This window comes from Hyperolius riggenbachi, chromosome 3 (assembly GCF_040937935.1).
Source record: "Hyperolius riggenbachi isolate aHypRig1 chromosome 3, aHypRig1.pri, whole genome shotgun sequence".
Classification (NCBI taxonomy): Eukaryota; Metazoa; Chordata; class Amphibia; order Anura; family Hyperoliidae; genus Hyperolius; species Hyperolius riggenbachi.
The window spans coordinates 57,501,668-57,529,267 of record NC_090648.1 but is presented as its reverse complement, the minus strand read 5'-3'; the positions used below and the strand labels follow the sequence as shown (position 1 = coordinate 57,529,267).

At 44.1% G+C, this 27,600-nt stretch overlaps 1 protein-coding gene across 1 annotated transcript in view; it reads right to left on the bottom strand.

The window, feature by feature from the left end:
• Positions 1–27,600, bottom strand: part of LOC137562115 (zinc finger protein 850-like) — a 161,977-nt gene that overhangs the window by 41,383 nt on the left and 92,994 nt on the right. Inside the window, exons 9-10 of the mRNA XM_068273449.1 lie at positions 7,056–7,065; positions 1,038–1,611 (exon numbers count right to left, since the gene is read on the bottom strand). Of these exons, the coding sequence (XP_068129550.1) occupies positions 1,038–1,611; positions 7,056–7,065 (584 nt within the window). The remainder of the gene's footprint in view (positions 1–1,037; positions 1,612–7,055; positions 7,066–27,600) is intronic.

Below are 27,600 nucleotides of genomic sequence, written 5' to 3'. Positions count from 1 at the left end.
ACAATAACGGTTTTGCGCGCAAACGCAAATTTTTTGTGCGAAAACGATATCAATTTCACGTGAAAATTTGCGTTTGCACGCGAAAACTGTTATCGTTTCGCGCAAAAATTTGCGATCGCGCGCAATGCGAAAATGCACGCGAAAACGGCCGTGCTAACAGTTAGCACTTTTTGTGAATCAAACCCATTGAATTTAAAATGACATCATTTTCTTAAACTGATTGTCCACACACCTCCACGCAAATATAGAAATACATGGATAATCATGTTCATCTAATGTAAAAAACAGATATATTTACAGATCTTTTATATAAAGATCATTTACTTAAAGGACCACTATTGCAAAAAGTGGTTAGATTTAAAGTAAATGTTTACACATTCTTAATATAATAATCTAACAGATCTGAAAGGTTTTTGATTATTTCATCTCCTCATGTGGAATTCTCAGTATTTCCTTTATTCTTTACAAAAGCAGTCCCTGGAAAGGAGATAAACAAGGATGTTGGCCAGCCTCCCTACATGTTTGTGCACTTTATTGGTAGCTGGACTGAGCACCTGCCATTCAGTTAGTACTTTTGAAAATAAAGAAAAACAAAATAAGTCCAACACCTGTTAGATCTGTTAGATTTTTACAAACTACTGCAAGTAAAAGTGACAGAAAATAAAGGTTTTGATGGCGTTTTACACTTTGACAAATGCACATTTTATAATTATACATACTGTACACATGGATTCCAAAGTACATTTTTTTTCCATAGTAGTGGACAGTAAATAAAACACTGATTAGATGGATATCCTTATGTTATTATTGTCTATTATGCAAAAAAATTTAAAAATATATTTAGAAATCAGTTAGGATTTAGAAGTTCACTTCATCTGCAGTTTTGTACTTTCTGTGTATCCATGTTTTATGAAGCTATCTATATAAGCTTCAAAGATGCATATGTTAATGAAACTTTTATAATTAAAAGTCATAATCCTGTCATGCTGCAACAAAAATGTTAATTCAAATTAGTTTACAGGCTCACATCCACTCGCTCATGTATCTTCTGATGACTTCTCAGATGTGACAGTTCTGAGAAGCTCTTGTCACATTCTGAGCAACTAAATGGCTTTACTCCTGTGTGACTTCTCTGATGCCGAGTAAGATGTCCATCCCATGTGAAGCTCTTGTCACATTCTGAGCAACTAAATGGCTTTTCTCCTGTGTGAGTTCTCTGATGCTGAGTAAGACTTGATCTTTGCGTGAAGCATTTATCACATTCTGTACATTTAAATGTCTTTTCTCCTGTGTGAGTTCTTTGATGCTGAGTAAGAACTGCCTCCCGTGTGAAGCATTTGTCACATTCTGTGCATTTATATGGCTTCTCTCCTGTGTGAATCCGGAGATGAATGTTGACGTTTTTTTGACTTCTGAAGGACTTCTCACATTCAGAGCAAGAAAATGGCTTCTCTCCTGTATGAATCCTCTGATGATCTTTCAGGTGTGATTTCACAGTAAAACATTTCTCACATTCAGGACAAGAAAATGGCCTCTCCCCAGTGTGACTCCTCTGGTGTATAATAAGATGTGATGGACGAGTGAAGCTCTTCCCACACTCTGAGCAGTGATGCATTGTGTCTCCTCTGTGACTCATCATGGGCTGCTGGAGATCCACTCTGTTGACAGATACTTTTTAGGTGTAGAGCAGGAATTCAGCTTTTTATCACACCTGAAATTAAATAATTATATGTTATCTTTACTATATTATGAGAAGTTCTGACAGTATAGTAAGATATCCTATATAATAAACCCCCTGCGTCTCTGCGTCCTCCTGTGTCTGTGCTTCCAGAATTGACAGTTTGCTGTTTTTAAACCTCATTGTATTGTGGGAAATAACAGCTTTTTCCAACTGCCAAGCAAACAATATCTCACTGTATGCATACTGTATACTTTGGACAGCAGTGGCGGACGAGCAAGCGGGATGCGTTCGGGAGAGAGAGGGGGGGGGGGGGGGGGGAGGGTAGCAGCCGTGGCCCAGCACCTGTTTTTTAATGGGCAGGTCTTTTTACTAGTATATATATTCTACAAAAGTATACTTCATAGAATAATCATGTCAGGCATTTGAAATTAGCATGGGACAGCTTATAATGCTGTTTGTTTTTCATTAGATCGTCATTAATGAGAGTTGAACAGAAAAATTGTCATCTCAGAAAAATGCAATTTGAAGAATTTGCTCCAAATAAATAAACATATTGCCCATGATGACATTATATTCAGAAATAACTCATTTTAACATTCTTTAGAAATCACAGCTGCTGCATGAGACATCCCACAACTGCCTCATCACTTAAGGAATCACTATCACGAAAAAAGGAGGGAGTTAAAATCTGACAAAACCGACAGGTTTTGGGATAGTCCATCTCCTCATGGGGGATTCTAAGGGTGTTCTTTGTTTTCAATGGCATTTCCTGAACAGCAGTTTAACTGTCAAAATCGTTAGATACCAGCCAGCCTCTCTACTCACATGCACACTATTTTGTCATGTGGACTTTGCAACTGCTGTTCAGGAAATGCTGTTGAACCAAAGTAAATCCTGAGAATCCCCCATGATGAGAGGAACTGGCCCAAAACCTGTCAGGTCTGTCAGGTTTTCACTGCCTACTTATTTCGTGATAGTGTAACTTTAAAGGGGAACTCCAGTGAAAATAAAATAAGTGCTTAATTTTTACAATAATTATGCATAAATTGTTTAGTCAGTGTTTGCCCATTGTAAAATCTTTCCTCTCCCTGATTTACATTCTGACATTTATCATATGGTGACATTTTTACTGCTGGCAGGTGATTTCAGTGGAAGGAGATGCTGCTTGCATTTTTGGCAGTTGGAAACGGCTGCTATTTCCCACAATGCAACAAGGCTCCCACAGAGAGGGGTTTCAACACAATGGGCTTGATTCACAAAAGCATGCTAACTGTTAGCACGCCAGTGAAAAGCTGCTTATCATGTGCAAAATGCCTTTTCTCTTTTGCGCGCGTAATGTTTTATGGGCACTACTTCACGTGCAAAATCAGCTGCTTCACGTGCTAAGTAACATGATAAGCATACTTTGCACGTGAAGCAGCTGATTTTGCATGCGAAGTAGTGTGCGTAAAACTTTACGCGTGCAAACTTTTATGTGCGCTAAAATAGCACGCGAACAGTAACAGCTTTGCCGTGCAAACTACTTAGCACCCTAGTTTTCACATGCAAAGCTTTTAGGCATGCTAACTGTGTTAGCACCCTTTAGTGAATCAAGCCCAATGTCAGCCATACAGAGCCCCCTGATGAGCCGTTTGAGAAAAGATAAAGATTTCTCATGGGAAAGGGGGCATCAGCCACTGATTGGGATGAATTTCAATCCTTGGACAGGGTTTCTTTTAAGGTAAAGAGAAACGTCTTCACCTCCAGAATACAAGAACAGATACAATATCTCCTAATAAGATAACCATTGCACAGTGAAAATGAAAAACTACTGAGATGTATGCCTAAAGGAACAATTTTGCCTTAAGTCAACAACACAACAGATATAAAAGACACATTTATAATTCCTTTCCAGAGGAAAAAAAACAATTCTAACATTGTAAAGATAAAGAAACAAAATACAAAGATTATGACTAAAACTTTCATTATTGTAATAGTATATTTGGAAAGTTACAACATAGCATCAGTGGATGCATGACAAATCTATATACAGGAAAAAAATGATACATGTGGCTTGGGTACACTAGTAGAAAAAAGGTGACATTTAAAATAGGTATACAAGCATAGCAGTTACAATTGTATAACCCTTTTGTGTCTTGGAATGTTATTCATTTAATAGCTTGCACTCTGCTATACATTTTATTCTTCATGTTACATCTGCTATTGTAATCATGTTACATCTGCCATTGTAATCACCAGTTCTGTACTTTATACCAGTGTCTATATTTGATGTATATCATTGTCTGTATAATTATGTATCCCTTGTTTGTTTTCCTACTTTGTACAGCGCCACAGAATATGTTGGCACTTGAAAAATAAATACTCTTATGAAGTTGTTGCTTACTGTAGGGATTATTATCTGACAGCTGTGAGCCTTTTACCAACAGGCTATAGGCTTGTTCAAGTCCTCAAGGGGGATTCTCAAGATTTCCTTCATTTTTAAAAGCACTCCCTGCTATAAACCACAGTGTACATGTGTGACTATGGTGTGCCAAGCAATTAAATTGGGCAGCTCATCTCTGACTGTTTGCATAGCATGCATATTGGCATAGGAGTGCAAAATCAGTGCTGGGTTGTTATATCGCCAAACTCCAGATTGAGTGCAGTGCAGATATAGCCAATACTGTTACTGATAAAATATAGCTGAGTACTGTTATTGGCTGCCATGTAGGATTACTGGTCGAAAAGCTTGGCTAAAAGATTAGTACTAGGCCTAGTTCTAGCAGGGTTAATGTTAGGGGATGAAGTTGAATGTTACATTTAGGCTTAGTTATAGGAAGGTTGGTGTTTTGAGAGAGGTTAGTAAAAGGTTAGATATGATAGTGTTAAGAGGTATGGGTTAATTTAATATCGGGATGTGTTAGAGGTGATTAAGTGATGGCAATAGTGGCACACAAATTACTGACACTTAGATAATATTACAGTATCATGACTGATATTCAAAATAATGGCAATCAAGGCACCCAAATAAACACACACTTCTTTTAAATATATGCAGAATGCACTCTCCTCAAAACTTTCAGATTGTTATACCACTCTTTTATAATGTTACATCACCTTATCATGATAGCGCTACATCTGATAATTTACGTGAACATTTGTTTATCTGTAGTAACTTATTTTTTACACTTGTGATTTCATATACACTCTTTATGGACAATTTTATTTGCAATTAACTTTATAAATACTAAACAAAGTTGACACAAAGAGCCCCTTTCAGCAAGAAGTTAAATCTCTTGATCACAAGCAAAAAAATATTTTCTGTATAGCCCAGGCCTAACACTGGCAGCGTCAGTGTTTCCCCTCTAACAGGTTTACTTTTGTACAGTATAAAATCAGACATGTGTCATCCAGTTATGAGTCACACATGCAAAAGCCATTTCTGTATAATATCAAACTTATTAACATGATTGATAATTTAAAGAAAGCAAAATAACAATACAATCAATATTACAGATCAGGAAATCAGTATGTTTATAGTTACCTGGTAGAAAGTAGTATTGGGTCCCCTTATTCCTGTGATCTCTCTTTGAGCCTTCTGCCTGACTGAGGTCTGACCCATTTTATATTCACTTCACCTCCATTTACCAACATGAAGTAGTTTTGGATTGGTTAAAAATGTCTTATTGTTAACAACAAAAGGTCTATATACAGACCTATGAAAGGACAGTTTCAAGACCTCTTTAGTGAAACTCACACCCACCCAGCAAGGTGTTAACTTCATTAACATTCCACAGTATAAACAAAAGGCATATTGAAGGAATGATCTAAGCTGGAGATCACTAACATAACAAAAGATGAATACAATGAATAGTTCAGTAGAGGATGGACAGTTTCAGTGCTCTCCCCATGCAGAAAAAAATGTTCAGTACAAGATGAAAGATACTTATCTCTCAATCTTTCAGATCTGATCTGCAGATTACTGTGCATTAAACAAGGTGTGTACGAGAAAGGAAGTAAATGTAATCTTATGCTTGGTAAACCCGATACAATTTTCTGTTAGATTTACCTGCCAGATCGATTTTTTTTCCAACTCTTCTATGGAAATCAATCGGAAAATGGATCGAAATTAAGATCGGACATGTTGGAAAAAAAACAATCTGGCAGGTAAATCTAACAGAAAATTGTATAATGTGTAGCTAGCATCAGAATAGTAAAGAGAAAGCTTTAGAATGATCAGTCTTTCAAACGTTCAAACCTATGTGTTAGATTAATTTCTCAGATTGTTATCTGAACGGTGTACCCAGCTGAAGAATAGACTGTGTAGGTATGGCTCTCCTGCTACATGGAGGTGGTAAAATTGGCCTTTGATCTTTCATTTTCCAAAGACTTTTATCTCATGTGTGTACCCAGCTTTTTGCATCTTGAAAAGGCAGATAGTTTTGCTATTGGTTATTCATATTCATCTATATTCTGCAGTATCTTGTACTGCTTTATAATTATTACCGTAGTGCTAAAGCATCCCACATATCCCTCTTGATGAGTATAGTTTGCACAGAAGACTTTTGGCTTTCTCTGGAAATGACAAGGGCAATTCAACTTTTGTTGAGGAAAACTAAATATTTTCGGATTGTCTCTGAGCATAGCCGGCCTTTGATATGAGCGACCGGAGCGGTCGCTCAGGGCGCCAGCTTCCAAGGGGGCGCCTATAGCTGGCTACCTATACTGAGGGCACCTACACCTGATTTCCTATACTGAGGGCACCTATAGCTAGCTCCCTTTACTGAGGGCTCCAACACCTGGTTGCATATACTGGAGGCACTTATGCCTGGCTACCTATGGGGGGATGGAGACCTTCAACTGACTTCCTATACTGGGGGCACCTATGCTTGGCAACCTATATTGAGGGCACCTACACATGAGATCCTATACTGGGGGCACCTATACCTGGCTACCTACCTATACTGAGTCTGAGCGCATTTTTTTTGGGGGGGGGGGGGGCACTGCGGCTATAATGCGTGGTGCAAATTGTCAGTGCTGTGCTATCATTCTAAATAGGGGGGAGGCGGCTAACTGTCCCACTGATTGTTTTTATTAATATTTTTAAGTGTATTCATGATAATGCACTCTTTCCATCCATTCGTGGTTATTAATAGTATTTTTTTCTATTATACATACGTGACGTGTCACAGAGATCTGAGCATTTGGCATGATGTGTCACAACATCAAAAAGGTTGGGAACCACTGTCCTAGGAGATATCTCAGGAGAAAAGGGGAATTGCATATGGGCCTGTGTGTGTATACCTGCGTACGTGTGTGTACAGTATTTGCACGTGTGAAGAGGATGAATGGGGGGGCACAAAAATCAGGTTTTGCTCAGGGCGCTGTGAAACCTAAGGCCGGCCCTGTCTCTGAGTATTGTATAGATTAATGTGACACATTCTAAGTTTGTTGAGGAAAAACTGTTTTCGGGTTATCTACATATAGTAAAGGCAGGCATTGTTTCAGCTTAATTGCTTTGTTTTTATGTGTTGAAAAAACATTTGCTATTTGCTCTTGTGGAAAGAAGGGAATATCTGGAGGGTCTCATCATAGCAGCTCCTTAAATAGAGTACAGAGTGTATTGCAGCTGAGGCTCCACTAAAGAATATTTTCAGCTTATGGTCACTGATGGTTCTAAAAAAAATTGTTAAAATAAAATTGCAAAATGATTTTTGCAGGGGTGATCTGTGTTTATTGTAAATATCTATTTATTTATGTTTGTTTTTAACAAAAATGGAATTTCCATTTAATTACATGTGCCTTAAAGGGGAACTGAAGTAAGAGGTATACGGAGGCTGCCATATTTATTTCCTTTTAATCAATACCAGTTGCCTGGCAGCCCTGCTGGTCTATTTATCTGCAGTAGTATCTGAATAACACCAGAAACAAGCATGCAGCTAGTCTTGTCAGATCTGACTTTAAAGTCTAAAACACCTGATCTGCTGCATGCTTGTTCAGGGTCTATGGCTAATAGTATTAGAGGCAGAGGATCAGCAGGGCTGCCAGGCAAATGGTATTGCTTAAAAGGAAATAAACATGGCAGCCTCCATATACCTCTCTCTTCAGTTCCCCTTTAACACTAGGTATTCATTGTATTTGTTATCACAGAACATCCAAAATAATATGACATATTAAACACTCATACTAACCTTTCTAATATTTTTAAGTTCCCTTGTCCTACCAAAACAATTGTTGCCTATGTAGGTATGGGGTCAAAAGACCCCTAAAGGTGTCTACAAGTATTCATTCTCATTCATTCAAGTTGATCTTAGAAAAAGATTCCTGCTCTTGGCACACTTGATCATTAGAATCAGACTGACTTGGACACAGCTACAAGGCCATGTGCCTTAACTCTAGGTATTGATTTTCAGTTGTTATCACAGAATATCCAAAACAATATAAAATATTAAGTAACAAAAACACTCATACTAACTTTCCCAATATGTTTAAGTTCCCCTAATCCTACCAAAACTATGAGGCATGTGCCTACAGGTGCCTGATGATGAAAAGGTGGTTTCCTCAACTCCAGAGCACTTGCCTCCTTCCTTCCCTATGCAGAGTCCCGATGAGACTTGAGAGTGTAAATGAGAGTTTACTCACCCAGCTCTCTACATTCCACTGATGAAATCTCCCTCCATGCAGGGGCTCCTCTAGCTAACTAATACTTGGGGGCACCTCTAGCTACTTTACACTGATGATACTTCTGGTTACTTAATACTGAGGGGCACCTGTTGTTATCTATGACATGCAAGGGAAGTAAGAGGGAAGTGATATCTGGGCCAGCCAGCACACTTGCGCTGCAGTTGGGCGAGGGTTTGTAGGTTCATGGAGGGGGAAATCTAAGGTGCCAGGACATCTGTGCCTATAGGCTTCTGTGAGGTAAATCCAGGCCTGCAAACCTATGTAGGTATGGGGTCAAAAAGACCCCTAAAGGTGTCTTGTGAGATCTGACACAAAAATGTCTGCAGCAGATCCATTAGCGTCGCCTGAACTCAAAACTTGCTCTCTGCTCTAAAAGATAAGCAACAGCACAATAACCTTTAAAATACATTTCTGTGTTACAGCTGATACAAATCCTGCAACAAATCTGCAGTGTGCCTACTTCCTGCTTTCATGAAAGGAGACATAGGGTTAAAATCCTGTGTTTACAAATTAGCTGGAAATTAGCATGTCACGTCAGCCAGCTGACACTGCTGAGAGATCAAATTACAGTTGATTAATCACAGATGAGGGAGAATTAGTCAGGCTAAACTCTCTAAATACATGCAGGGCGCATTTCTCCATGTTTTCCTCCTGTCCTGTGAAAGAGTTCATGTCCACTTTAAAATGACATTGTATGGATAGAGATATGGAAGCGGCCATATTTCTTTTTAAACAATACTTATGTGGTTGTATTTTTGGTTTTCTGCCATTAATGATTAATGCCACAAGAGATCAGGTGTTCTGACTAAGGCTTCTTGCACACCAAGACGTTGTGTTAGGTGGCACGTTAAGGTCGCATAACGTGCACCTAACACAACGTATGGTGCTGCAAAAGCCGACGGTAGAGTGAGCCGCGTTAGGCTGCTCGATGCCCATAATATCTCCCAGAGTGGCGCTGATTGGCCAGCGGGACCACGTGATGCGGAGCGAGACACTCCGCATCACGTGGTCCCGCCGGCCAATCAGCGCCCGCCAGTGCAGTGAATATTAAGTAGCCATGTGCGCGGCTACTGTAGCTGGCTCTCCCCGCCTCCTCTCCGCCCCCCTCTGCGCATGTGCAAACAGTCTAACGCGGCTATAGCCGCTCCAACGCCGTAGCATGCTGCACTTTGCACAGAACGTGCAGCGTTACATGTAACGCAACGTGGGCTGTGTGAACAGCCCACTTGTGTTACATTGCTGTGCGTTGGGGGAGCGTTACAGGCGCACTAACGTGCGCCTGTAACGTCTTGGTGTGCAAGCAGCCTAAAAGTTGAGCAGACTAAACATATGCTGAATGTCTGAAGCCAGAAAGAGCAGCAGAATAGACACGGACATTCCTTAAAGGAGAAAATGGCAGCTTTAATTTGAGGTGTATTTTTACAAATTCTACAGAAAGAAAAAAACAACAACCTCACACACAACCATTTACATAATCGAAAAGAAATCAGAACAGGCCACCATGTTCAGTCCAGATGTCCACAAGGCTTTAGTCATTGGTCCTCTGACTACTCTGCAGGTAGAAAGCCAATACATAGCACACTACAATGCACTGTGCATTCTGGAACCTGTCTACCATGGCTGGCATGAGGTTCCCGGTGATTTGCACATCAGTATCACTCCAGCGCTGCGTAATCTGTTGGTGCTTTACAAATAATATAAATAAATAAAATAAATAAATATGTGACTGGACCAGATAAGTTAGCCATCACTCCCCAAAGGTATCAGTTAGCTGTAGAGGCCCATGGCCATGTCATCTAACCACAAGGATATTACTTTTCTCTAAGTCTCTGAGAATCTTATGTTTTCCTATTTTGGTGCTTCCAAGACATCACTGACTGATTGCTCATTTACTAATAGACCCCCAACAGGCAACAATGTACTGAGATAATACTGTTACAGTGTACAGAATCATGTCACTAACTGCCCATCAGAAGAGCACCCAATTTAATCCCTACCATTGTCACATTTTACTCTCCCTACCATCATTTTTGGGATGTGAGAGAAAAACTGTGTTCCGAGAGATACAAACATGTGGAGAACATACAGACAATGTATCTAGGCTGGGAAAGTGCTGCAAGGCAAGAACACCAATCACTACACCTCTGTGCTGCTAAGTGTCTCTCCTAAGCGGTGAGCAGTATGCTGCGAACATCCGCTGTTTGCATTTGCGGCGAACATTTAGCATGTTTGATTCACCCCCTATACATTATCATTGACCTAAATTTTGACCCCTTACCTCACAGTCATCAGACACATGGCAGCCAATCAGCTAGCACCCCCCCCCCCCCCCCCAGAACCCCAAAAAGCAGTTGTGGTGGCCATATTGGATCAGTTCTTTGTTGGCTGGCTACTTGCTACATATAGGTAGGGAAAGCATTAGCTAGGCCTGTGTTCTTGTTCCTCACTTGTTGTGAAAGCATCCTAAACAGCCCTGTTGAGGGCTAGCACATCAGTCTTCTGTGTTTTTTGTGTGTGTTACACTTCACAGCCCACTGACACCCAGAGCTATGTGTGCACTACTTCTGTGCTATTGCCTCATTAAGTTGCAGGCACAGAATCAATCCACTGCATTATTATGTCACTGTATTCTGATAGTAATATTGCATTTCTCTGTGTGTGACACTCCACAGCCCACTGACACCCAGAGCTGTACATAATGTGATTTCTGCCCTTCAGGGATTAAAAACCGACTTTGCGTCAGCTCGGTAATTTTTGGTGGGACTTTTGGCATGGATCCGCCTCCGGCATGCCCCTGTTCAGCTGTTAGACCTCTTGAAAAATATTTTTCATCACTTTTGTGGCCAGAAACAGTCTCTGTAGGTTTTAAAATTTGCCTGCCCATTAAAGTCTATAGCAGTTCGCTAGATTCGCCTGTTCATGAACATTTGCGGAAGTTGGCGTTTACCATTCGCAAATGGAAAATTATATGTTCGCGACATCTCTACCTGTTAGTAGTTTTATTACTGTAATAAATAGACAGATATCATTATATTGAGCATTATTATGTTGACTTCACATCAACACTTAGGTTTATTATGCAATCATTCTACATAGTGATAAGAGAGTGGAAAGGTAATTATTCATATAAAAAGGAACATATGCATATAGAAGCATAGCAGATAGCTCTCTTGCATTACAGGGCTGAGGTTCCAGGCTCAAATCTGCGGTGGGGCAGTATCTGCATAGGGTTTGTATGTTCTCCATTTGTAGTATGGGTTTTTGAACACGCTTCCCTCTCACATCCCCAAAAAGGTATAGATAAGTAAACTGTTCCCTCCCCAAGTGAATTGGACATTGAGATGTTAGACAGTGGCTATTATAATGATTAGCTTTTGAGTTCCTCTAAGGGGCACTTAGTCCCATGACTATAAACTGTCTAAAAACTGCTGAACATGTAAGCACAGCGTAATTACAATGCTTGGTGTGATTTGCCTTCTTAAAACAGAAGGAAACTTGCAATAATTCAGCTATAAGTGAACATTTGTGGTTACCCACAATGCACCACTGCTGCATAAGCAAATTATCTCTTTATGCCCCTGAAGTTTCCTTCTGTTTTAAGAAGGCAAACCACACTTAGCATTGCTTTTTAGTAGGAGGGCTTTTCAGTCTCTTTTAGTCCTCTATACTTTCCTAGTGGTTTGGGTGACCCCGAGCTGCTCGGTTGCTCATAAAATTAATTTAAACATTATTTTTTAAAAATAATTTGGAAAACAAATTCAGAATTTAAGGTATTTGCTAGAAAAGGAATATTTATACAACATAAACAAATAGTATGTGACTCAGCCAAGGGGGTACTGACCTAACACTGGCTTTCATAAGAATTCACTCCAAGAGAGAGCTCTACATCATCACATACAAATGCCTTGTTTATTTACATTCCCTAAGGGCCCTTTTCCACCTGCAATCGCTAGCGTTCACGCTGAACGCTAGCGATTGCTGAATCGCAAAACCGGCGATTCCCCCGACGTTTGCGGCCGCGATTTTGCTATGCTATGCACTGCATAGCAAAATTGCGGCAATTATCGCTCCGCCACGCGTTCGCGTTCCCCGCAAAAACGAATCGCGGTAGTGGAAATGACCTACCGCGATTCCCATGTTAAAAAGCAAACCGTAGCGATTGTAAAATCGCTAGCGGTTTGCGTTTTTGCGATTCAGCATCGCAAACGCCGCTAGTGGAAAAGGGCCCTAAGGATCCATTCAGACACTACAGTTCCCCAGTATGTGATGAATGTCTGTTTTACATACACGCTTCCCCTGAGCTTGTTTGGAGAAACAACACCTGCAAGTAAACTGAATAAAGAACAGGGGCGTAGCAATAGGGGTTGCAGAGGTTGTGACTGCATCGGGGCCCTTAGGCCAGAGGGGCCCCAAAGTGCCCTCCCTCAACTACCTTATTAGCTCTCTATTGGTCCTGTGCTGGTAATAATCACTTCTATAGATACTTTGAATAATGGCAATCATTAACAAACTATTCCCCATCCCCTTCTTGCACCTTGTTATGTATAGAGTGCTTGGGGGGCCCATTGTAAAACTTGCAAAAAAAAGTTTGGAATCATGTATGATTTTCATTACACTTCTCACATGTACACCACTTTGTATTGGTCTTTCACGTGGAATTCCAATCAAATTGATTCATGTTTGTGGCAGTAATATGACAAAATGTGGAAAACTTCAAGGGGGCCGAATACTTTTGCAAGCCACTGTATACACTTCTGGGTCATGTTGCCAGTCTCTCTAGTAATGTACATGACAAGGAAGTGTTACCAAGGAGATACGCAGAAGGAGGAGTGCCCACGGTGCCAATTAAACCATAGACCAGGGGAAATTACCGTATGTACTCGCATGCAAGCCACCCCGCATGTAAGCCAACCCCCCAAACTTTTACCTAAAAAAACATGAAAAAATGGTTGACCCTCATGTAAGCCGAAGCCCTGGGGGGAGCAGAGCAGAAGCAATGAATGGCCACCCAGAATCACAGTGAGGGGTGTGCGGTCTGACCTGCTGAGGATCGGACGGCTCAGAGAGTGCAGTGGTGATTGGAGTGGGCAGCTGAGAGATCGGGTGCGGAGGGCGGAGAGTATAGCTGCAGCCGCTGGATGTCCGCGGTGAGAGCAGAGCGGATGGATGGCCACACAGAATAGAAACACAGCAGGAGCGCTTTTCCGTGTTCATAATCTCGCGCTTCCTGCTGTGTCTGCACCTTGTAAACCCATTGTGTAACGATCGGTGTCAGCACACAGAATTCTCTGATTATTGGTGATCTGCAGTATCACCAATAATACAGATGCTATATGCCTGATTATATGGTGATCTGCAGAATCACCAATAATACTAGTATAGCCTGACACTGGACAACCAATGGAAGATCGTGTAACAGTAACTCAGAGGAGAAGGTTCACCCGAAGAGCGGGTGACCCAGACTTTACTGCAGTCGGTGCTCCCCTTATGAACGGGTGAGACAGACCGTGCTGCAGCCGAGAGATGTAATATGTACAACAACAAGAGAATGAATACAATAGTACTGCACAACTGATCACCTGCGGAGCAAGTGATTCAGACTGTACTGCAGCCTGGTAGTGTTTGGTGCACAGTACAAGGAGGAGTAAGCACGGTAATGTTAAACTAATGATCCCCTGTGGAGCAGGTGGAACAGACTGTATTGCAGCTAGTGTTGGGCGAACAGTGTTCGCCACTGTTCGGGTTCTGCAGAACATCACCCTGTTCGGGTGATGTTCGAGTTCGGCCGAACACCTGACGGTGCTCGGCCAAACCGTTCGGCCATATGGCCGAACTAAGAGCGCATGGCCGAACGTTCCCCGAACGTTCGGCTAGCGCTGTGATTGGCCGAACGGGTCACGTGGTTCGGACCCGAACGCGCTCTGATTGGCCGAACTGTCACGTGGTTCGGGTAAATAAATACCCGAACCACGTCATATCTCCGCCATTTGTCTGTGGGTTTAGCTTTGGGTAGGCAGGCAGGGTAGTTCGCGCTCCAGCCACGCTAGCCAGGGTCCCCCCCAGTCATTGTGTGTCGCTGCTGGGAATAGTAGTACACCGCTCGCTCAGCATTCTGTTTACTGCCACTCTGTGTACCTCGCTCAGCCACACGATATAGCATTCTGTTTACTGCCACTCTGTGTCTGCTGGGAATAGTAGTACACCGCTTGCACAGCCACACTATATAGCATTCTGTTTACTGCCACTCTGTGTACCTCGCTCAGCCACACTATATAGCATTCTGTTTACTGCCACTCTGTGTCTGCTGGGAATAGTGGTACACCGCTCGCTCAGCCACACTATATAGCATTCTGTTCACTGTTCTGTGTCTGCTTGGAATAGTGGTACACCGCTCGTTCAGCCACACTATATAGCATTCTGTGTACTGTTCTGTGTCTGCTGGGAACAGTAGTACACCGCTCGTTCAGCCACACTATATAGCATTCTGTGTACTGTTCTGTGTCTGCTGGGAACAGTAGTACACCGCTCGCTCAGCCACACTATATAGCATTCTGTTCACTGTTCTGTGTCTGCTGGGAATAGTGGTACACCGCTCGCTCAGCCACACTATATAGCATTCTGTTCACTGTTCTGTGTCTGCTGGGAATAGTGGTACACCGCTCGCTCAGCCACACTATATAGCATTCTGTTTACTGTTCTGTGTCTGCTGGGAATAGTGGTACACCGCTCGCTCATCCACACTATATAGCATTCTGTTCACTGTTCTGTGTCTGCTGGGAATAGTGGTACACCGCTCGCTCAGCCACACTATATAGCATTCTGTTCACTGTTCTGTGTCTGCTGGGAATAGTGGTACACCGCTCGCTCAGCCACACTATATAGCATTCTGTTTACTGCCACTCTGTGTACCTCGCTCAGCCACACTATATAGCATTCTGTTTACTGCCACTCTGTGTCTGCTGGGAATAGTGGTACACCGCTCGCTCAGCCACACTATATAGCATTCTGTTCACTGTTCTGTGTCTGCTTGGAATAGTGGTACACCGCTCGCTCAGCCACACTATATAGCATTCTGTTTACTGTTCTGTGTCTGCTGGGAATAGTGGTACACCGCTCGCTCAGCCACACTATATAGCATTCTGTTCACTGTTCTGTGTCTGCTGGGAATAGTGGTACACCGCTCGCTCAGCCACACTATATAGCATTCTGTTTACTGTTCTGTGTCTGCTGGGAACAGTAGTACACCGCTCGCTCAGCCAGAGTATATAGCATTGTGTTTACTGCCACTCTGTGTACACCGCTCAGCCAGACTATATACCATTGTTTACTGACACTCTGTGTACACCACTCAGCCACACTATATACCATTGTTTACTGACACTCTGTGTACACCGCTCAGCCAGACTATATACCATTGTTTACTGCCACTCTGATTCTGCTGGGAACAGTAGTACACCGCTCGCTCAGCCAGACTATATACCATTGTTTACTGACACTCTGTGTACACCGCTCAGCCAGACTATATACCATTGTTTACTGACACTCTGTGTACACCACTCAGCCACACTATATACCATTGTTTACTGACACTCTGTGTACACCGCTCAGCCAGACTATATACCATTGTTTACTGCCACTCTGATTCTGCTGGGAACAGTAGTACACCGCTCGCTCAGCCAGACTATATACCATTGTTTACTGACACTATATAGCAGACTATATAGCATTGTGTGTACACCGCTCAGCCAGACTATATACCATTGTTTACTGACACTCTGTGTACACCGCTCAGCCAGACTATATACCATTGTTTACTGCCACTCTGATTCTGCTGGGAACAGTAGTACACCGCTCGCTCAGCCAGACTATATACCATTGTTTACTGACACTCTGTGTACACCGCTCAGCCAGACTATATACCATTGTTTACTGACACTATATAGCAGACTATATAGCATTGTGTGTACACCGCTCAGCCAGACTATATACCATTGTTTACTGACACTCTGTGTACACCGCTCAGCCAGACTATATACCATTGTTTACTGCCACTCTGATTCTGCTGGGAACAGTAGTACACCGCTCGCTCAGCCAGACTATATACCATTGTTTACTGACACTCTATGTACACCGCTCAGCCAGACTATATACCATTGTTTACTGCCACTCTGATTCTGCTGGGAACAGTAGTACACCGCTCGCTCAGCCAGACTATATACCATTGTTTACTGACACTCTATGTACACCGCTCAGCCAGACTATATACCATTGTTTACTGCCACTCTGATTCTGCTGGGAACAGTAGTACACCGCTCGCTCAGCCAGACTATATAGCATTGTGTTTACTGCCACTCTGTGTACACCGCTCAGCCACACTATATAGCATTGCGTACTCTGCCAGTCAGTGTGTATATTGCTGGGATCAGTAATACTCCACTCACCGTCAACCACTATATGAGCTCAACATGAGTTCCCCAGAGACCTCCGCTGTGAGCAGCACTCCCAACAACAGCAACAGCCAACGCCCCACGCAAGCTATAACATCCACCCCAGCAGCCAGTGGTCAGCAGCAGCCCTCCCCGGAGGAGAACGTTGTGTCCATCAGTCCGTCGCCAGAGCGATTAATGAGGGCTGCCATTGAGGAGATGATGGGGCCTGATGTGGAGGAGGAGGTCTGGCTCAGGCCAGCATCCCAAGTTAATGTTGAGGACGATGAGGGGTCTGTGTCTGGGGATGTTGGGGTGGCAGAGGTGGTGGGTGGGTCAGACTCAGGAGAAGAGTTGTATGATGAGGATGATGATCGGGACCATCTGTATGTGCCTCAGAGTCCGACCCCGGAAAACATGTTGTATCGTGTGTTTAGGTACTAAAATCTGCGTTCCCTCCCAGTAGTGTTGGGCGAACAGTGTTTGCCACTGTTCGGGTTCTGCAGAACATCACCCTGTTCGGGGTGACTATATAGCAGACTATATAGCATTGTGTTTAATGCCACTCTGTGTACACGGCTCAGCCACACTATATAGCATTGTGTTTACTTCCACTCTGTGTCTGCTGGGAACAGTAGTACACCGCTCACCCGCCACTGTATAGCATTGTGCTCTGTGTCACTGCTGACAATAGTGGTACACCGCTCACCCACCACTGTATAGCATTTCTGTACTGCCACTGTACTGCTGCCAGTCAGCGTGTACTTTAAGGATAAGTGAAATGAGGAAGAAATCCGGTGAAAGAGGGAGGGGCAAGGGAAGAGGTGTTTCCCCTGACGGTTCACGTACAGGCCACAGGGGAGCACCCAAGAAAACCCACTCAATACTGCCCATGTTGTCCAGGACAACAACCCTCACAGATCCAAAAGAACAGGACCAGATAATTACTTGGATGACCTCTCAAGCGTCCAGCAGTGGGTTAAGCAGCACCAGCACATCACGCACGAGGTCCGAGTCCTCAGCCAGTTAAAGTCTGGGCTTTCTTTGAAGACTGCACTGAGGATGTTACCATGGCGATTTGCAAGGTGTGCAAGACCCGCCTGAGCAGGGGGAAAAGTATTAACAACCTCTCCACCACCAGCATGAGCCGCCACATTCTATCCAAACATCCCACTCTGTGGGCAAACGCGGCAGGACAGGGTACCACCAGCAACACTGCCTCCCTTGGGTTCACCAGACTCACCACCAGACCCGCCTCAGCAGCAGCAGTAGCCCAGCCATTGCGTGGTTCACAACATTCACAAACATCAGACGATGCTGACACTGTCACTTTCCGGACTAGTGCTCTTGAGGTCTCCCAGTGTTCATCAAACACAACAACCAACAGCCCTTCGGTGTGCAGCGCTACGGTTGAGTTGTCTGTTTCTGAGATGTTTGAGCACAAGAGGAAATTGCCAGCAAATGACCCCCGGGCCGTGGCAGTAACAGCCAGCCAGCATAGCCAAGCTTCTGGCCTGCGAAATGCTGCCATATCGAGTGGTGGAGACAAACAGCTTCAAGGGCATGATGTCAGTGGCCATCCCACGTTACGTGGTTCCCAGCCGCTACCACTTTGCGCGCTCTGCAGTGCCTGAGTTGCATGAGCACGTGGTCAGCTAAATAACCCGAAGCTTGAAGAATGCCGTTGCCTGCAAGGTTCACCTCACCACTGACACCTGGACGAGTGCGTTCGGCCAGGGTCGATACATCTCCCTTACCGCGCACTGGGTGAACCTTGTGGAGCCTGGCAGCGATTCCTCACCTGCTACGGCGCGGGTGTTGCCCACGCCGCAAACAGCTGGATAACAACAGCAGCACCTACCTCTCTGACTCCTTCTCCTCCAACGCATCTCAAAGCTGTACCTCATCCGGAAATGCTAACCCAGCACCAGCAGCAGTAGGATCGTGGAAGCAGTGCAGCACAGCTGTTGGCATGCGTCAGCAAGCGTTGCTGAAGCTGATCTGCCTTGGGGATAAGCAGCACACAGGGGAGGAAATTTGGAGGGGAATAAAGGAACAGACGGATTTGTGGCTGGCACCGCTGGACCTGAAACCGGGCATGAAGCTAGACACCTGGCACGAACTGGCAATGTACGCAATAGAGGTGCTGGCTTGCTCGGCAGCCAGCGTTATGTCGGAACGCTGTTTCAGTGCTGCCGGAGGCATCATCACAGATCGGCGTATCCGCCTCTCCACAGAAAATGCAGACCGTCTGACTCAAATTAAAATGAATCAATCCTGGATTGGAAACGACTACGCAACACTCCTGGACCCCAACCAAGTAACATGACCGATGAACATCTGGGATGGTTTAGCGTTTCCGGTCCCTGTTTATTGAACCTCTCATCTGTATTACATTTATGACTGCATGGCGGCAAAAAGCATTGCTGCTATATCCGCACGCTTTTTGTCCTCATGCAAGGCCTGGGTTGTTGTGTCTCACAAAGCGTGGCCTTCTCCTCCTGCGCCTCCTCCTGTTCCATCACGTGTGCTGCTGCTGCTGCTGGGTTACCGTTGCCGCGTGGTCCCTGTTTATTGAACCTCTTATCTTTATTACATTTATGACTACATGGCGGTACAAAGCATGCTATCCGCACGCTTTTTGTCCTCATGCAAGGCCTGGGTTGTTGTGTCTCACAAAGCGTGGCCTTCTCCTCCTGCGCCTCCTCCTGTTCCATCACGTGTGCTGCTGCTGCTGCTGCTGCTGGGTTAGCGTTGCCGCGTGGTCCCTGTTTATTGAACCTCTTATCTTTATTACATTTATGACTACATGGCGGTACAAAGCATGCTATCCGCACGCTTTTTGTCCTCATGCAAGGCCTGGGTTGTTGTGTCTCACAAAGCGTGGCCTTCTCCTCCTGCGCCTCCTCCTGTTCCATCACGTGTGCTGCTGCTGCTGCTGCTGCTGCTGGGTTACCGTTGCCGCGTGGTCCCTGTTTATTGAACCTCTTATCTTTATTACATTTATGACTACATGGCGGTACAAAGCATGCTATCCGCACGCTTTTTGTCCTCATGCAAGGCCTGGGTTGTTGTGTCTCACAAAGCGTGGCCTTCTCCTCCTGCGCCTCCTCCTGTTCCATCACGTGTGCTGCTGCTGCTGCTGGGTTACCGTTGCCGCGTGGTCACTGTTTATTGAACCTCTTATCTTTATTACATTTATGACTACATGGCGGTACAAAGCATGCTATCCGCACGCTTTTTGTCCTCATGCAAGGCCTGGGTTGTTGTGTCTCACAAAGCGTGGCCTTCTCCTCCTGCGCCTCCTCCTGTTCCATCACGTGTGCTGCTGCTGCTGCTGCTGCTGGGTTAGCGTTGCCGCGTGGTCCCTGTTTATTGAACCTCTTATCTTTATTACATTTATGACTACATGGCGGTACAAAGCATGCTATCCGCACGCTTTTTGTCCTCATGCAAGGCCTGGGTTGTTGTGTCTCACAAAGCGTGGCCTTCTCCTCCTGCGCCTCCTCCTGTTCCATCACGTGTGCTGCTGCTGGGTTAGCGTTGCCGCGTGGTCCCTGTTTATTGAACCACTTATCTTTATTACATTTATGACTGCATGGTGGTACAAAGCATGCTATCCGCACGCTTCTTGTCCTCATGCAAGGCCTGGGTTGTTGTGTCTCAAAGCGTGGCCTTCTCCTCCTGCGCCACCCTCCTCCTGTTCCATCACGTGTGCTGCTGCTGGGTTAGCGTTACCGGTCCCTTTTCCTGGAACCTCTTATATGTATTACATTTATGACTGCATGCCGACAAAAAACATGTTACCTGTGCAAAGAAAACAGACATTTCCCGCATTTAAAAGACAGTTTTCCCTTTGAAACTTTAAAATCGATTTTCTCAAAAACTATAAGCTCTTTTTGCTAATTTTTTTTTCCTCTTGTACCCACTCCCAAGGTGCACATACCCTGCAAATTTGGGGTATGTAGCATGTAAGGAGGCTTTACAAACCACAAAAGTTCGGGTCCCCATTGACTTCCATTATGTTCGGAGTTCGGGTCGAACACCCGAACATCGCGGCCATGTTCGGCCTGTTCGGCCCGAACCCGAACATCTAGATGTTCGCCCAACACTAATTGCAGCCTAGGAGTAGTTGATACAGTTGGTGCTGCAGTCTTAGTGACACAGATAGTACTGCAGCCTAGGAGCAAGTGACACAGATAGTACTGCAGCCTAGGAGCGAGTGACACAGACAGTACTGCAGCCTAGGAGCAAGTGACACAGATAGTACTGCAGCCTAGGAGCAAGTGACACAGATAGTACTGCAGCCTAGGAGCGAGTGACACAGATAGTACTGCAGCCTAGGAGCGAGTGACACAGATAGTACTGCAGCCTAGGAGCGAGTGACACAGACAGTACTGCAGCCTAGGATACCTGAGGAGCGGGTATCATAAACTGTATTGTAGTATCCTACACCTGAGATGTTTGGTGTAAGAAACTAGATTCCCTCACCAGTGGCAGGGCCCACTGGTGCGGGTAGCGAGGTCAGACAGGCAGAGTTGGCAACGAGCTGACAGATACAGTACAGAAGTGGAAGACTGATTCAACGTCAAGGACAGGCAGGGTTGGCAACGTGCATCAGATAGGCAGATGTACAGAATCAATAAACAGAAGAATATTCAGAGGAAGCAGAAGGTCATAACAAATAATACAATTCAATTAGTACTTTAAGCTATCAACAGATCTGACTAAGTGTGGATCCCCAGCTCCGGCTGGTTCTAGCACACTTTGGGAACTGACTAGGGTCTGAGCGCTAACACACTAAAGCATTCGCAACAGCAGACACGGAGCTACTGACAGGCCTGCTCTATATATACTCAAACATGCTCCACAGCGCCGCCCCAGTCACCCAGCCAATCCGGATGCCAGCTGGAGTCAGCTGACCGCGTGATCAGCTGACTCCCCTCTTATCTGCATAAAGGTCCTGTCACTCTTCCCGCGCAAGCGTAGCCCTAAGCCTGTGAGCTAATGGAAGGACCAGGCATAACCTGAGCATGTAACCGCGCGGCAGAGGCCGCAGGCTGATACGCGGAGATAGCCGCCATGCTTGTCTCAGCGGCGGCATCTCCACTATTCCTTACACATTGGCTGGTAATAACTGGTAATAGCCAATGGGTTTACAAGGTGCAGACACAGCAGGAAGTGCGAGATTATGATCACGGAAGAGTGCTCCTGCTGTGGTTCTATTCTGTGTGGCCATCCATCCGCTCTGCTCTCACCGCGGACATCCAGCGGCTGCAGCTATACTCTCCGCCCTCCGCACCCGATCTCTCAGCTGCCCGCTCCCCTCCGTGACTCGCATGCAAGCCGAGACCCCCTATTTTGGGCCACTTTTTGGGGGTCAAAAATTCGGCTTGCATGCGACTATATACGGTACTCTGCCACAGAGCCTCAGAAGATCCGTAGTGCACAAACAGTCATTGTGCAGGCCACCACTCCTATGCTGCCCCCACAGCCTCACCAAAAATACCATGGAATGTAATTTCCATGCTTGCTATGAAATAAAGCTATTTACCCTGTATAAGCAGTGCTGGATTTACACTTGAAATGTGATTTGCAATTCCAATTTGCGATTCCGATTTTCCCTGGATGCTATAAAAAAAAATGCAGAAAAAAATGCAGCATGCAGTACTGATTAAAAATCGGAGATTGGAATCGCCTGTAAAAATCAATTAAAAATCAGAATCGTATTTGCATGTAGTGTGCAAGAGGCCTAAAGGGACTGACAATGTACATACCTTGATAAAACTTGCATTCTGGGCACACTGCAGGATACTTATCTGACACACCCACATAGGTGCACAATACAAAAAAATCTACTCTGATGGTACAATGTGCATGCAAAAATATCTAAATATCACCTGTTTCTGTTTCTAGTGAATGTTGGAGAGAATGCAGGGGTCGGGGAACCCTACACATATGGTGTAAATGCCCATATATTCACCTTCTTTGGCACAATACATCAGTCGCAATATCCAGGTTATCAGGAAACATGTTTACCCAATCCCCACAACTAGCAGTTTGTAATATAGGTGTGCCTTTTCTTCCATTGCACTTCCACAATGTAACTAATGAATGCTAATATGGATATTGGGAATGCTGTAGATGTGATATACTTGGACTTTGCTAAGGCCTTCGACACTGTTCTCCACAAAAGTCTGGTGCAAAAGTTGAGGATGCAAGGACTGGGGAAGAGTCCGTGTGCTTGGATAGGGAACTGGCTAATGGACAGAAAACAAAGAGTTGTGGTCAATGGATCATACTCAAAATGGGAGACTGTTAGCAGTGGGGTCCCACAGGGGTCTGTACTGGGTCCAGTGCTCTTCAATTTATTTATTAATGACCTAGTGGATGCAGTAGTGAGCAACGTTGCTATTTTTGCAGATGATACAAAATTGTGCAGAATCATCAACTCTAAGGAAGATAGTGTTATATTGCAACAGGATCTGGATAGGATGGCTATATGGGCACATAAATGGCAGATGAAATTCAATGTTGAAAAATGTAAAGTCATGCATTTTGGTCGTACCAATGGTCTAGCACCATACAAAATAAATGGGATACAGTTGGGGACATCAAACTTGGAGAAGGACTTAGGAGTACTCATCGACAACAAGTTAAATAATCGTACTCAATGCCAAGCCGCTGCAGCTAAAGCTAACAAAATTTTGGGATGCATTAAAAGGGAAATAAAAACTCGAGATGCTAGCATAATATTGCCCCTGTTTAACTCTCTAGTAAGGCCACATCTGGAATATGGAATTCAGTTCTGGGCACCACATTACAAAAAAAGATATTGCAGTTTTAGAGCAGGTGCAGAGCCGAGCAACAAAATTGATACGTGGGATGGAAGGTCTCACTTACCAAGAAAGGTTAGATAAACTGGGTTTATTTAGTCTAGAGAAAAGACGCCTTAGAGGAGATCTAATTAACATGTGTAAATACATCAGAGGGCAATATAATAGCTTGGCGGATGAGCTTTTTGTCCCTAGGCCTTCTCAAAGGACTAGAGGACATGATCTGCGCATGGAGGAAAAACGTTTTAGCCATTTATTTAGGAAAGGGTTCTTTACAGTAAAAGTGATTAAGATGTGGAATACATTGTCACAGGAAGTCGTTATGGCAAATTCTATACCTGCATTTAAAGGGGGCTTAGATGCTTTCCTTGCGTTGAATGACATCCATGGCTACAATTACTAGGTAATGCCTAATGATGTTGATCCAGGGATTTTATCTGATTGCCATCTGGAGTCGGGAAGGAATTTTTTCCCTTTTGGGGCTAATTGGACCATGGTTTTTTCGCCTTCCTCTGGATCAACAGGGATATGTGAGGGAGCAGGCTGGAGTTGTACTTTGTACTGGTTGAACTAGATGGACGTATGTCTTTTTTCAACCAAAATAACTATGTAACTATGTAACTATACAATTATACCCTGCAGCTAAAATATCTATTTCCAGAAAATGGAGGGTCAAAACAACATTGACTATTTCAGAAGTGATCCAAATAATCAATACAAGCTGTGAACACGAGAAACAATTTTCTCTCTCACAAGGAACAGCCAATACTTTTCTTATAGGAGGAGAACGATGGTTATGATAGGTTTAAAATGATTCTCAAAGCTTAGCCAGATTAGAAAAACTGATAAGTGCTGTTTTTGATGTTCTAGGAGTCGAAATGAAGAACTAGGAGCATAGTCAATATATCATGAGCATGTATGACGAGTCTGATAACGCTATGGAGGTTACTGTTATAGTTATATTTGTATTTTTTTTATTATACTCATTATAAACACAAATTGTCTGTTATAATAACCTGCACTAACTACAGCTATACAAAAATGTAATGAACTGTTTATTTTTCAAAAGGCATGGAACTAAATTGTAACGCCTTTACATGACCAATGTGTGTGATTCATGTTTTGTTAGTATGCCGATAAAATATTCTTCACACACATGTACCGTATATTTCAGCATATAAGACACACTTTTTCTCCCCCAAAATGGTGACAAAAAGTCCCTGCTTCTTATATGCCAAATACAGGGAGTCACCATCCTATGAACGCCTGCCGATAGGAACCGCTGACCCGCCGTGACATCGTGGACTCCCTGTAATGTCCCCCCGTGTGTCTCTGTCTCTCTGTGTCTCCACTCCCCTGTATATAATTAGCAGTGTCAGGAGTGTGTCTCGCCTAATCCATGGCTCCCTCTGTAATTGCAGACCTGCACAGCTCCCCTAGTGTTGAGTTCTGCTGATCACTTCATCAGCAGAAGCCATTGCTAGTGGAGCTGAGAAGGAGAAAAGAAGTCTAGGATCACCGACTGAGGTATGGATTAGGTGAGATACGCTCCTGACAGTGCTAATTATATACAGGGGAGCAGAGACACGGGGGGAAGAGCAGATATGGATGGGAGAGTGGAGACATAAGGAAAGTTGGAGACATATGGGGTCACTCTGGGGACAGAAGGGGTCACTCTGGGGACAGAAGGGGTCACACTGGTTACAGAAGGGGACACACTGGGTACAGAAGGGGACACACTGGGGACAAAAGGGGACACACTGGCGACAAGAGGGGACACACTGGGGACAAGAGGGGACACACTGGGGACAGAATGGGACACACTGGGGACAGAAGAAAACACATGGGGACACAGGAGGACACAATAATTTAGGGAGAACGTCTACAAGATGCTCCTGGAACATGGATACACCAGATATTGTTTATTTTTCCCTGTTTTTGACCTCTAAACTTAGGGGTGTCTTATATTCCAAAGTGGCATATATACCACAAAATATGGTAAGTATCAAGTTCTTTATTGGTTACCCAAACTTCTGATGTTTTGAATTGTTTTGAATGTACTATTTTGATGTAAATGTGCTCTCTCCCAGTGTCAATAGTACCATAGCTGTGAATGTAAACATGCAATGTAATCTTCCTAACATCACTTGACCCACATGATGTGTATTATGTAACTATAGTGTGCAGCTTCCCACCTTAAATGACACCCTCTCTGCCTGGCACCGTGGTACAGAAGGTGCTACTGTAAAATCAATTGGACACAAATGTCATCATGCCTTTGCTAAGAATTATATATTATATTAACTGTGTCCAATTGATTTTACAGGAGCACCTCCTGTACCAGGCAGAGTGGGTGTAATTTAAAGTGGGAAGATACAGTATATATACAATATAAGGTTTTTTGTTGCCCCAAGTAGCAAACAATATATGGCCCTCCTCCCCCCTGCCAGTCAGAGGCCCTTCTCCTTTAATAATAGGCAGCTAAAGGTGCCCCCTCGCCAATAAATATCCCTTCAGTACAGGTAGGTAGTCAAAATTGCACCCCCAAAGACAGTAGCCTCCAGTATACTTAGACAAGGTGTCTTCCCAGTTTATATAGCCACTCCCAGTATAGGTATTGGTTTCAGTGGGTAAGTGGGTGTATCTAGCTTCTTGAAATCTCCCTATCACCAACACTCACAGACCTGCAGATCAGCCACAATACAAAAAGATGAGAGCAGCACAAAGTAACCACGTGGCACACTTCAAATGCAGGAAACGAGCAATGACCTCACTTCCACAACTGCAGTGGTCATTGCGACGCTCTTTCCTCTGTTTACATTACCACTGATCTGAGGTATGTGTATGAATGATGGGGAGGCAGCAGCAGCCATACAAGTAACAGACAGGGAAGCCCCGGCAGCACGGGAGGCCCCTGCTGTGGGTGTGGTCAAGCAATGCTCCTGTACCTCACCACCCAGATACCAAACAGGGCAGCCCTGGCAGCATGGGAGGCCTCTGCTGTGGCATACATGGTGTTTCACCACCACCAAGTCTCCTCGGAGCACCCTGCTACCGCACAAATTCAAGGCTGTGGTAATTACTATACCTCCTCGGAGTCATAGCAACTCGGAGGGAGAAGTAATTTGGTATGCGGTGAGTGCCAGATCCCTGTATTACCCTTGCATAATAACATTATGTCTATGGTGGTGCCCAGGTTAGGTGCAGCGTGAGGCAGTGCGGACACCAAATTGACCTTCTTCACCTGCTGTGGGTGAGCACCTGCTTGATTCACCTGGGACAAGCAGCACCCCTGTACCACCACACCCAGATATACCAGTGAAAAACCAGAAAACTGGAGCTATCACAATTATTCAATCAAAAGAATGTACAGGAAGACTGCCACAAGGGTTTGGGCCGCTCTCCCTTCCTCAGATGCTCAATCTTCTTTCCCAAAACATTTTTGTATGCTCTGTTGATTGAATATATGGGATAAACCAGTTTGGTGAGCCCTGTTTTGGTGTATTTTTTAATTGCTTTGACAATCAGTCTAAAGGCCCACTTCATAGAATAACAATGCAAACAATATTTCCAGCAAAGCAAAATACTAAAGAAATGTCAGGTTTTATTGAATTAAACTTAAAACACATTAACACATCAATCAATGAGCAGATAAAATCACATGCATGCAGACTATTGTAACTCCCCCACCATTAGTCACAGACTAACCAGCAAGCTCATGGTGACCCAGAACTCATTGGAGTGTGTAAGGGACTACAATGGTCCTAAAAGCCCCCTTACTAAGATGTTAAGAAAAACAAAAAATTGCTTTCCTAAAACAGAAAGAATTTGCGATAATTCAGGTTGGAGCGAGCTCGAGATGTCTCCCAGAGCACCACTGCTGAATATATGCAAATTAACCATTGTACCCTTAGAAGCTAAACACACCTCCAGAACCGCTGGAATGCATCATTGCATTCCAGCGGTTCTGGAGGTGTGTTTAGCTTCTAAGGGT